The sequence below is a fragment of the Lissotriton vulgaris genome, chromosome 1_1, assembly GCF_964263255.1.
Source record: "Lissotriton vulgaris chromosome 1_1, aLisVul1.2, whole genome shotgun sequence".
Lineage (NCBI taxonomy): Eukaryota > Metazoa > Chordata > Amphibia > Caudata > Salamandridae > Lissotriton > Lissotriton vulgaris.
Genome location: NC_141685.1, coordinates 1,123,058,447 through 1,123,071,698, shown reverse-complemented (window position 1 = coordinate 1,123,071,698; position 13,252 = coordinate 1,123,058,447). Strand labels below are relative to the sequence as shown.

The 13,252-nt window shown below is 44.8% G+C and overlaps 1 protein-coding gene across 1 annotated transcript in view; it reads left to right on the top strand.

Annotated features, from left to right (window-relative positions):
• DRC2 (dynein regulatory complex subunit 2) overlaps positions 1 to 11,530 on the top strand; it is a 134,508-nt gene extending 122,978 nt beyond the window's left edge. Inside the window, exons 7-10 of the mRNA XM_086963723.1 lie at positions 2,442 to 2,639; positions 3,321 to 3,539; positions 7,756 to 7,908; positions 8,761 to 11,530. Of these exons, the coding sequence (XP_086819849.1) occupies positions 2,442 to 2,639; positions 3,321 to 3,539; positions 7,756 to 7,908; positions 8,761 to 9,066 (876 nt within the window). The 3' untranslated portion in view covers positions 9,067 to 11,530. The remainder of the gene's footprint in view (positions 1 to 2,441; positions 2,640 to 3,320; positions 3,540 to 7,755; positions 7,909 to 8,760) is intronic.
• Positions 11,531 to 13,252: the final 1,722 nt, after the last annotated feature.

The following is a 13,252-nucleotide window of genomic DNA, read 5'->3' as shown; positions in this document are numbered from 1 at the left end:
CTCTTAAATTTTCTGTTCACTTACAGAGGTCGAAATTCATTGAATTGTTTAAACTAAGAGGTATATCAAAACCTGGGAGAAATATGATTTCGAGTGGCCGCACCAGAATATAATTGAAGCCAACAGAGAGAGCCACTCAGTGGAGAGGTAACTCATTACACATAGGGTTAAGACTAAAAGAATTTAAAAAAAGGTTTTGTTTTATCCAAAGACCCTGTTGACTTTGACATTGTATTTTTGGCAACAAATATAATTATTTGTAATATGTTTATTATGTTTCTAATGATGTTCTGGCACACAAAGGCTTAATGACCACCACTGGGGCTTCTTCGATAGGTTGCTTATAAATACTTCTAAAATAGTTAAAAACAACTCTGAATGTCTGATTAAGGAGATGGATGAGGTATGCATATTTAGGTTGCCAATATTTAAAATAGACTAAAAAATTATTAGCATCACTAGAATTTAAGTCTGTGTCCTGTTTCCATAACTGAACAAAGGTCAATTACCTGTCTTATGTACTATAGGCTCCACCTTTGCCAACCGAAAAAAGCAAGCATGTAACTCCCTAAATGAAAGAACTGTGACAGTGCATGAAAATTTGTGAACAGTTTTTAGAGAATTCGAAGGGGTAGAATATCAATTGAAAGAATTCTTTTACGTTTGTTTTTTACTTTATATAAATTCTTGCGCCAGTTCACACTCAACTTGCTGTGATTTAACTAAAAATCTCCTTATTCGAATAGTGGGCAAGGAAACCTGAACAGCAGAGCCTGTTTATGCCTTTATTTAGTAGTCTTAACAACAACAAGGGACCCCAATTCAGTCAGCAGGGGACCTCGGGGAACATACTTTTTAGAACAACAGCGGTCCCATGCATGCAAGTATATATGAGACAATAAATATAGACGGAATCAAATCTATATTTGGAGTGACATGTCCAGCCGGACAGAGGTCTTTGAATTTACTCAATGAATAATTGATCCATACAGGGAGAATACCTTCAACAATTCACCAGTGTGGTACACAAGCCACAATATCGGCACAATCTAGGTCTCACCCAGATTACAAAGCCTTTCACAATAGAGACACCATCACTGAAAACTTTCACTTGATTTTGTAAATAAATAGCGTCCTGATTTAATTGTAAATAATGTAAATAGGCTCACTTTTCTCCTTAAGTCACGTGATTAAGTATATAGATTACTCTATGTCTCCGTTTCTAAAATGTATATATCTTTCTCCCTATTTTCTTCCATAGGCAATTAGAGGCTTAATAACGTTAAGGCATTAATTGAATGTCCTGATGATGGTCCCCATGATTAAGTAGGGGGACCGAAACGCCGTTGACCTGTCTAGCACCCTATACAAAACTTGATTTCTATGTAATGTAATGGTGCTTTTTTGATGCTTCTGTACATTTGAATTTCGAACAGAAAACGTTACTTTTGCCTTAAAAAGCCCTTCTATGTTCTTGATCTACCTTCTGTATTTGATCTGTTAGTGTTTGGGCACAGGCTTGTGTACCACACTGGTGAATTGTTGAAGGTATTCTCTCTGTATGGATCAATTATTCATTGAGTAAATTCAAAGACCTCTGTCCGGCTGGACATGTCACTCCAAATATAGATTTGATTCTGTCTATATTTATTGTCTCATATATACTTGCATTTATTTAGTTGTCAGCCCCATATACTCTTTTGTGTGTATTTTTGTGTTTATACCCTGCTGCACTGTCAACACATACTCTAACACTATCTTAAGGCCTTTCCCTATCTTTGATCCTGATTCTATCTTTAACCCCTTCTTTTCTGTTTCTTTTTTCTTGCTTTGCTTTTCTCCTGTTCTAAAATGGGGAGGGTGGGGATCTACAGAGTTGTTTTTGAGGAGTTCATGTTCAGCTCAGCCGAAAGCACAGTGATCTGTGCTCATATAAGGGCCAGAGACCAAGCCCACAGGCAGGCACACTAAAAGAAGCCAACCATTGATAATGAACATGGCACTGGGATCAAGGCAAACAGTCCCGCTATCGGCCTCCATCGGGTCCCAATCCAATGTGACCTAAATGTCTTAGCTTTCTGTAAGGCTATCAACAGCCCGAGACATAATCCGTACCACCCCTCACCCCCGATTGAATGTCTTTGACACAGGTGACAACCCTAGGTCACTCAAATGAATAACTCCTTCCAAAGTGACTAAATCCTGCTAGTTTGCCTGGATTGACCAGGCATATTACTATCCCTGTCCTTAATTTTGAGTCATCCACAAACCCATGTGCATGAACAAACACCACCACTCATGAGGCATCACCCTTCTTGCTGCTGTATGTGCCAGATAAAGCATTTTTTACCAAGATTATGTGGTGAAGGTGAAATAGATATCTGAGCGAGCTTCGCTTGGCAACCAGCCCGGGCCTGAGTGTGTCACTTCCTGTTTTGTAGTGCTTGGAAGAGAAGCATGCTCTGCGTGTGCTTCTAGAAGGAAGGGTGGAGCAGCTTTGGAAGCAGTTCCAACTGGCACTAAAGAACTACACAGACAGTACAGAGGACCGGAGGATTGCTTTTGAGACACTGAAGCTACGAGATGACAGGAGTGCCATAGAGATAGAGATGCAGATGAAGAAGCTACAACATATACAGGTGAGTGCACCACTATTCTCCCCTCAGGGGCATCCCTAGACTCCAGGGGGCCTCTGTTACTCTCGCTTTGCCAGGAGCTGATACATACCCTTATTCCCACCTCAAAGAAAGCTCTGCTCTTACCTCCAAAGCTTTCGCTCCCTCATAATTGGAGAGGAAGAAACATTTCTCTCCAACAGCTGTCCCTTTATTGTGGATCAGGAGAACCCCTTTCCCCAGCCCCTGGTCCAGGGTGAGCTGATACCATCTAGCTCCCTTCACTCAAGCCACTCTCCTCAATTTTGGCAGAGATGGGACACCACCTCTTCAGTCCAACTCCTATCCTGTACGATGGACTTGGGTGAAGTCTTTCCCTACAGTCCCTTCTCTTTGATTAGCCCAACTCCTCCATTGTCTACCCCTTCCCTAAAGAATCCCATCCCTCCACCCAGGCGGCTATCGTTTGTGATTACCCTGAGAGTGCCAATTCTCTCCAACCTCTTTGCTCCTGCCCCTTCCCGCCGGCTCCACACATCTCCTCCATGATGGGTCAGTGAAGTCCCAACCCTTCCCTTATTCACCTCTCCTGTGTGATGGGCCAGAGTGTGCACCCACCCACCACCTCAAATTCTCGTCTTTATGATGGGTCAGAGTTAGACCCTTCCTAACACATCCTGGCTTAAACTGTATTACTCAATGCAGGAGTCCATCAACCATGTGAAGAACAAAATCACAGCACATGCCCGGGAGAATGAAGAGAAGAACCGCCGACTACGGGAGGAGAAGGAAGTAGTCCATACACAGTTCCAGAAGCTGAAGAGCCAAATGACGGGCAACCGTGGCGGCGAGCGTAACCGTCTGTCTCAGCTCACCTTGGAGAGTAACGCTGCTCTCAAGAAGCTTCAGGCTGTTATTGAAAAGGTAATGGGGAGCACTCGGGAGGTCTGCTCTACTGGGCACACTGGGGCTGTGTGTACACCAAAGCATGCTTGTACTCCATGTTTTTATTTATACATTGTTCTCTGAAGTGTGGAAGGCACCCATTAGGGTTTTAGCACATCGTACAGCGCACTGGCATACAAGAGTAAAAGGACTGACTGAAACAATTCGAAAAGTAACATTATCCTGCAGGGATCAGTCACAATGTGAGTAGGACAGGCATGTCCAAAAGATGTCCTGAATGTCATAAATATAGAAAAATGATAAAGGAATTGAAAAACAATTCCTAGATAATCATGGAGTAACATTAATCCAAACGAAATGCCAATAAATGCAAGCATACAGTGAGAAAATGCTGTCTGAAGTAAGAATAAGACTTGGTGGGTTAAAACAGGACATAACTAAGTGGAGTACATAGATAATGTGAGAGAGTACTTTCTGAAGCAGGTCGGTGAAGGGATGCCAATGTTCATGTCATAGAGAGCCTACAGTGTTTATTAACATTTCCAAGTCATATATCAGGAATAGATCGGGGGTGAGAACCATTCATAGTTACTGTAGAAGTCACTGGACTCAAGTTCTTTGTTGTATGAAGAACAAGTACACAAAATGTATCAGCAAGTCTCAGCCAGATGCACATGAAGAATATTAGATAGGACATATTTAAAATGGAGATGTGCTTCTCCTAAGGACTTGAGCCTCTTCGCCTCATCTTCTGTGATGAGCTAGAGACTGTCATTGAGATGTCTGATTTTTAGGTGAAATACACATCCAGTGACCCCAAGCCAATTTCCCTGTTTGCCTGCAAAGGGTGTCAGTAATCACTCCCCATTCCCTAAATGACTTTCAAAAGAAGTTCTTTGCTGACCAGTGTCCAGATCCATTTAACTGAAAAATGACAGGCCCTTAACTCCAAGTATTCGGAGGAATTACACCCCTAAAGCGCAACCGTACCTGAACAGTGCTTCCACAGTGTTGGCGGTAAATGCTACCTATTCCTGCCAGCTGTGACCAGACAGAAGAAGTCCTGTTTGGACCCGGACTTGTAACTATCTGCCTAAAATGCTTGTCTGTGGATCAGAAGTACTCCCAGAGGAGGAAAACAGGGTCTCTTAGAGCCAGGCTACCAGCCTCCTGACACCTCTGTGCCATCCCAAGTAACCTCACCCAACCGTGCCATGACAGAGGCCTGATCTGGTTGTAAAAATGGTAACCACAAGTGCAGGTGAGCAGCCAGAGTAAAAACCATACAAGATGTAAATACCTCCCCTTTATCAACGTGTTTTTGGACCCTTGAGGTACGGCAGTACGCTTCCTGTGCTCAGTGTGGTGCTGAGCAGGGGTGGGAGGGAATAAAATACACACTTGCACTCCAAGAGTTTCTAGAGCCACCTTGGGCTCCTTCTACACTGCAACCTACCTGGCACCAAGGTCCAGCAACTGGAAACCTGAGTATTGTATCCAGTGTTGGCAAACCCTGGCGTGCCTGTATTGATGGTTGAGGCTGCCGTGCTAGTCTAAAGTGGGTTACTGCGCAGTTAGCGCCATCCAATTTAGGAAAAAAACTCTAGGTGTGAAGTGGGCGTGAATGTTAATGTAAGACGTTTCTTACTTTTTCACTCAATTATAAAACATGAAAAAGAAGATTCCCTGGTGGCTCTGACTGCAAGGTGCCAGGCCACAAAGTTTTGAGATTCATTACACCCTGACTGTGTGGTGCCTAAATCCCAAGGCGTGCCAGAGGCATCAGAAAAACTCATCCAGCACTCTTCCCTACAGCTGGGTTCACTCTCAAGTTCACTTACATACATAAGGTACTAGTTTTTTTAGATAACTACCTGTCTGGTTCCTGATGGTCCCAAAGAAGATCATGAGATAAAGGAGTTTCTGGGCTCCTGTGGCCTTAGTCTGACCGAGATGAAAAGAATCAAGTAAACTCTGGTGGAGCACTGATCTCTGCCCCAGTTGCCACCACACCCGCAGAATCCATCTGCTTCATTACAAATCACTGCAAGCCTCTAAGACCGTGATCTCGTTCTCTGTAAATTATACAAGATTATCTGTCAACCCTTAGCAGACTGTGTCTCTGAATGCCAACACTGACCATTGAATCCATCAAATATTGTACTAGTAGAACCGAAGACATGAAAATTGAGGACTTCACTGGCATTGGGACCGTAGTGAACCTGAGGCCTCGTGAAGCCAGCCACTGGGTTAAAACAGTCCCATTCATGTAACCAACAGCAGACACTATCCTCGTCAGACACGCCATGATTTAACGATTTGCAAAATAATTAGCAAACACATTTTTACAAAAGTCCCTGCAAAATCTAAAAACCATTGGTTTGATCATTCTTTTATTGATGCTGCGCTGCTGTTGGGCCAGTAAAAGAGAAGTGGACAGGAGAGGGATGTTTTCTTCCTCTCTCTTGTACAGCATGGCCTGTGATGCCTCTACGAGTATCTTGTGAATGAGGGTCCCACCTCCAGGAAGCTCCAAGCAGGCCACCACAGCAGGCAGGAGAATACCAGACACCAGGACTCGGACGGTGAGTAAGTGTCCCTGCTTCCTTTGATATTCATTCTCCTGCCGGTAGCACAAGTCCATCTGTCCTCAAGGCACTCGTTTCCCTACCACCACCGACCTGTGGCACTTGTTCTCCTGCCTCTCCTTTTTCCCTGTGGTGCCTGTTCCAGTGCCACCCATGGCACTCGCCCCCGCACCGTTTTCCCCCTTGTCATCAGTTTTTCTGCCCCGTTGACCTGTGGTAGATTTTTCTGCATCCTCCTCCCCCAGCTTTTCTGACCCCTCGTCCCCTCAATAGCACACAATCGCCTGGACACCCATTGCCCCAGCATCACCCGATCTCCAGTGATCTCACCCTCTATTCTCCCTCCCAAGCTGCCTCTCAAATGATTATGTGTGAGAAAGGGAGCTGTTAGTGTAACCCCCCCTCCCCCGGCACTTTAAATTGAGATGGCAGTAGGATGGAGGCAACTCTAATAACAGCACCCTCTACCACCATGTATTTAACGCAGAGGCTTTGAGGCTGGGAAACAAGATGTTATGGTGCTGCACAGCTCTTACATTGAAATCTGCACTCTGGCCTCATACATCCCTCTTAAAAGCTCTGGCTTGCTTGGAGAATCGAGATGCAGTGCTGGTTTGCCGGCTCCACATTCAGGGCATGTAGTTTTCTGTCAGGCACATTGTGTACCTAACATAAAAATACCACATGCTTTTTTGGGCTGAAGGTTTAATGTTTTGAGGCGCAAAATTTACACAACCAGGCTACGTTATACAAAGGTGTTGGATTAAGTTATGCCAAATCTTGCCCTAGAGACACACAGAGCATCGTTTAGAGTTTGGAAGAAGTAGATAACCTCCAAATTGTGAAGGAATCCCTAAAAATGGAATAGAACCATCCATGTCCATACCAGATCTCAGACTAGCTTTGTGTAGTGTACTCTTTTAAAGTACATGAATATCGTCTGCGTCAAATCATTCTGACGTATCTAGAATGAGCTGCAGGAATTAAAACCAACCCGCTGGGCATCATTCTGGTTTTTTTTTTAATTCGAGACCTGCTTGGAGGGAGTTCCTCTTGCGGGCACAACTTGTCGATCTGAAATGGGTGAAAAAGATCTTATTTTCTAGGACGGTCTAGATTTGCAGTGTGACCGCCAGTTCAAGAAGTTAGGAAATGATCAGCTTGTTTGACATAGGGTACTACTCACTATTAACATGCTAGCGTGACATCGAGACTTCTAATCTCCAAGTGCTATGTGGGAGGGAACGAATCCTGTGGTTTGTCTTAACAGACATAAAAAAAATTACTCTAGCAGGCAGCTCTTCCTTTAAATAAAGGGATGAGCAGCACTGGATTTTATTTAGATTGTTTCCAACTCAAAAACTAAAAGTGTACAGTTGAGATGAAACCCGGGTGCTAAAAGGGACAAAATATATGGAAACTCACAGTGTAGAGGCACCACTGCTTACTGACTTGACTAGAGTTGCTGAGCAGAAGTAGCTAGCACATCCCAGAAGAAGGTGCACTGAGCTACAGATGGGAGGGAGCCTCCCCAGTCCTTGTGAGAGGCATGTTTGTCAAAGGCCCTGCACCATAAGTGCTGCTCAGCTCTATTCCGCGGACCTCGTACTAATCCCCCCCACACTCACCTCTTTTATCCCCTGCAGGGAGAACGTGTCTTACGATTTGCTGAAATGTGCCGCAAGCTGGAAACAGAAGAGGAGAAGGTCCTGCCATTCTACCCCTCAACCCTGAGTGCTGAGGAGCAACAGGAGGCAGAGCAAGCTAGCGCAGAGAAGCCGACAGAGAATCTGGCGCAGGTGAGGCAGCACTGCTGTGGGAAGGGCGGCAAATGATGGAAAAGGGGCAAGTTGATGGTGTTGGTAAGGGGCAACAGCAGAAGGCGACACAAGAAACAAAACTCCGAGTTACTACAGCAGGGCAGTGCCCAGCACTAAATATCAGAAGGGTTACTGCCTACTGTCGAGTCTTAGATGACGATAATGCTGGAAACACGATACTAGTGGGAGTTAATGACCCATGTGACGTTCATGCTCATTTCATAGTAAAAAGGTAACCCCCTGCGCATGGTATTGAAGGAGTTTAAAGCTCACTAGCACAGACTGGAATAAATGATTACACAATATTAGATTTTAGAGGAACTTAATGTCCAATACAAGATACTGGAGAGTTAATGACCCATGTGACGTTCATGCTCATTTCATAGTAAAAAGGTAACCCCCTGCGCATGGTATTGAAGGAGTTTAAAGCTCACTAGCACAGACTGGAATAAATGATTACACAATATTAGATTTTAGAGGAACTTAATGTCCAATACAAGATACTGGAGAGAGTAGATACGCAGCACATGGTATACCATGGGGTAATCTTAACTACAGCACATAGACTGAGGTTAAGACCTACAAGTAGAAGTGCACAGGTGCTCATTGTGTAAGATTGTTTTTGTCCTGGAAACAGTGCCGTCTGAGATGCTTTGGTGATGCTGATGATTGAGTAGTAACAACAGGCCAACACACACGTTAGATTTGAAGATTCTGATTAGCTGCTGATGGATGGATGGATGTCAAACAAGGATCCGTTTTTTGGGTGGGGTCCTTGGTGTTGCTCAGCTCTGGACTTTACCTTGCCTGGTCTCTTTCCTTCCTCCACAGCTCATGCAGGACTACGTGGCCCTGGATCTATTCTGGAAGCGCTACAACAAGGCGTTGTTGGATCAGTGGGCCTTGGAGCGCGAGAAATCCATTCTGTGCCAGGATAATCAGAAGCTGCGGCTCCTGCTCAAACAGTACCTTGATGGCATCTCTGTGAGCGATGAGGTCCTGTCCACACGCAACCCACTACTGATCATCAACAACCAAAGCAACATCCTGCCCCGGGTGCCTGTCACGGACAGCCGGGTGCAGCGGCCTGTGTACAACGTCATTGAGGCTGCTCATGTGGTTAGCCACACCTTGTAAATATTGGTTCCTTGTTTCTGCCCGGGAAACCTTTCACACATGGTGAGATGTCCCTCACATGCTTGTCACGAGGGGCAACAACTGAGGCGAGCCCATTCTTGATATGGCTCTGAAATATACGACGCATAATAGCACCAGAACTCATGGTATGATGCACACTGTGAATAGAAACACAAACACCAAAGAGATGGACGACCCCTGGTGTTTGCGCCCCTCTATGTGGTTCAAAACCCTACCTCAAGGATCTGGGCCAAAATACAATTGAGGACTCACAAACGATTGGTATGCTCCAATTAAAACGTCAATGTGTTTTTGTCAATAAAAGCGGAAAACAAATTCTAGCTTTGCCTGAAACCTGCATGTATGAGCGTAGTCTTGAGCAATTAAGGATGTGAGTTTGGAAAGCAGAAGTGAGAGTCCAAGGGAAAGGACATTATAGAGAGGGGAGTCAAAGGAGACGCTTTCCCAGCCCAGCGCCATGCCACAGGCATAGTACAAAGAGAGCTTGCTGCAGATATCATACAATAAGTGCAGCAATCCTAACTGGCCTTGTCTCAGAACTTCAAGTGTGATTCCAAATAAGGTGTAGCAACCTAAAGGAGCAACTAGCAAAACTTAGGTGGGCATGGTTACGGGTAATAGTAACAACCGTGTGGAACTGGGAAAGCTGCTCAGGACGAAACGTCACCCTTTATTTTTCCTTGGCTGAGTTGGAAAGGCTTTGAATGCATCTTGTAGTCACATGAGTTTCTACTGAATGCGGAGTTACAGTACAATTTTCAATAGGGCAAAAAAAGGACCAAGGTCAGGTGCCAGTCAAAAGAGAAAGACTATTACTTCTGAGTAGGCAACACGCTCAGTGAAACAGCAATAAAGAAGCCGTCCAGTAGCACAAGACATAGGGCCAGATGTATAAAGCAAATTTACGGCAGCAAGAGGCCTGATTCATACAATCGGGCCTTTTGCGACTAGAAAAATGCCTTTTCAGATGTACAAAATGACAAATACTAATTGGTAAATTCTTACTGAATTGCATTTAGCATTTACGATTCGGTATTTGGAAGGGGCGTGTTTAGGGCGTCCCTTCCAAAGACTGAATCGGTATGGTATGTATTGCTGTTTTGCAACCGAATTCCAGTCGCAAAACAGTAATACTTTACACCACTAGTTTAAAGCTGATAGTAACCCATTTGCAAAGGGGAAGGGGGTCCCAAAGAGACCCCTTCCCCTTTGAGATTGTAAAAAAAAATATTTAAGAGTGGGCAATGGTCTAACGGACCACGGCCTACTCGTAAAAAATGAAATATCAAGGTTTCATTTTCTTCTTTATAAACGCATCCAGTGTTCCTTTAAGGAATAAGGATTGCATTAAACAAAAGGAAAAAAGATTGCTTTATTAAAAAGCAATCCCAGATATGTTGGTCTGTTTACCTCCACAGGCCATCATCCCTGTAATGGCTGTCATTCTAAATGGGTCGCAAACTGCGACATACGTCAGTAATGTTCGTGATGTATGTCGATTTGCGACCCATAAGGAATCCCTAAATAAAACTCTCGACCCTCCCTTTGTTCCTTTTATAGAAAATAAAAACAGATTTGCACAAAAAAAACTTTTAAAAAACTCAATGAGTTTCATACATTAGGAATACAGATTTCCCAACTGTGATTCGAATACAATCGCAATGAGGAAATCTGTATTCCTAATATTTGTACATCTGTCCCTAGATCGCTTACTATCGCTTTGAAATTGAACTGCAGAGATAGTGTAGAAAACGTTGAGTCCACTGAAGTCCAAATGTATTACTGTGGCGATCAGAACTACTTTACCTGCACCTTCAACAGAGTTCTCAGAGCTGGTTGGACAACTAGGCCAGGATTTATCAAAGCATTGTGTTGCCCTTCAGTCACACCAGGAGATGCAAGGGCAACGTAATCCTTAAGTCAGATTTACCAAGCTACGTAAGGCCATCTTGCATCGCTTTGCTTGGGTTCGTAAAGCTGGAGTAACGCAAGGCAGCATGAGTTGCTGCCTTGCGCTACTCTGTGCAGAGAAGGCATTACAGTGGTGGAGAGTGGGTGTTCCCACGCATCCACCCATGTATTTTGGCCAAGTCTCATATTTACCAAGACAAGTAAACCTGGGATGGCATCAAAATTGTTAGACTTTTCGACAGAGGTGCAATAAGGAGAAAGATCTTTATTTCTCCTGGTCGTTTCCTCTTGCTAAGTGTGTTGCATTCTGCATTTGTTGCGCTGCATTAAATATTGATAAACCTGGGCCTTAGTCTCTCATGGCCGGTCTGAACTTAAGGTTTTTGTTAGAAAATAAATCTGTACTCAGATATGGCAGTTAAACTGAGTTGTGCCTTTGACCCTAACCTGTATAGCATAGAGGCAATGTAATCATAGCTGGGAACAAACTTCCAATGATAAAAGTTAAAAGTTTACATTTGTACATGAAAAATGTATGTGTGTATTTCTTGGGGGTGAGTGCTAAGTTCAGCTTCTGTAATGTTTAATTTTAGTAATGACAGGACGTTGTGGGGTTCCAGTTACTGCATTGCTTTGTTCATGGTATGTGTTGCTGTAGATACACATGATCTGCTTACTCCTCCACTCTAGTGTTGGACTCGGGCACTTGCAAGTTGTTTTTCATCAAAGACATTTTTCGAGTCAAGGGGAATAAAGGGACTCTTCCCTTACCTGGCAATCTACATGGGCACAGACTTCATGTAACATTATTTTTTCCTGCTATCAGTTTTGGACTTGTGTGGCCAGGGATCAGATTCAACAAGTTTCTTTGCTTCTATTTGGGACCAGCCGGTATATTTCTTGACTCCGATATCCGGAAAATAACAGGCGGTGTCCTCTTTTCCATCCATTGCCTTCCCGGGGACCAACTCACTTAGTCTGATGTGGTGCAACGCGCCTCACCAATCCCGTCTCCTTTGGAGAATGTATGCTAGGTGATGGGACGGGCACCATTTCAGAACTGTCCTCAGTGCCGTGCGAAGTTCCTTTGGACCAACCACCATCACCATCACCATCAATAGTGTAACCTTTATCTGTTTCCCGACCAAGACAATACTGCGTGCGAGGCCTGCCTGACCTTCCAAATGAAGTTGGGGATTTGATATCAGCAGGAGAGAAAGTAGGCACACAACAAGTTAGAGACTGGCTTCTGATGACACTCCAACATCTTCACGAAACAGCCTTCCCTAGGTGTGGAGAAAAGCGAAGAGGCCAGGCCCTCGGTTCTTCCGCTCCACCAGCCATCACCCAGTCTAGAAGCCAACTTCTCCTCCAGATTGTCTCTGAGCCAGAAGACCCCCTAGTCTCCTGATAACGCGACACCTTCGGGAATCCCAACGAAGACCTTGGCATAGAGCGCGAGTATGGTAGAAAATGTATTACACACCAGAGGCCGTATTATAGAAGATCCCTGGGGACACAACGGCGCTTGCACCTGCTTTGCACGCCCCCGGAGTACTCTGGTATTGCAGAGGGGGCTACAGACTTGTGCGACCTCTTCTGTAATACCAAAAGCGCTGGTGTACACACAGCGCCAGTGCTTCCGCAAAAGGGCATTCCCTCATTTGCATGGGGATGTGGCCTCATACAAATGAGGAAATCCCTTCGCCTCTGCACCCGCACCATATTGCAAGTGCAGAGGCAAAGAAGCTCTCAGGAGGTGCACTTTAAGTGCACCCCCTGATTGTAGCCCTCTAGTGGGGGGAAAAGGGGGATCCATGGATCCCCCAGACATTCCCTTGAAAGTGCAGGCGGGTTGCAACCTGCACTTTGAAAACACGGAGCGGCTTCAAAGCAGCCTCTTAATTTTTCACGTGAATGCACTGCCCCCAGGGCAGCGCGAGTTTGCGTCTGCCCTCGGTACATTGCATTCACCCTAATATGGCGTATTTTCCTTGATTGTTCTGGGCGCACCTTTTAAAAGGTGCACCTGGCACAATCAAGGAAAATACGCAATATGTGCAATATGGCCCCAGGCCTCCCAAATTGTCCAGAGTCGAGGCAGAGCACCATCCTCAAGGGGAGATGGGCTTCCAGCCCTTCCAACAAAAATTCGGACCTCTCGGGCCCCACTGCTTTTGGCCACTAGTAGGCATCGACCAAAATCTTGGAGCTGTTGCCTCTCCCATCCGTGGACGCTGCCCTATCGAGGTTA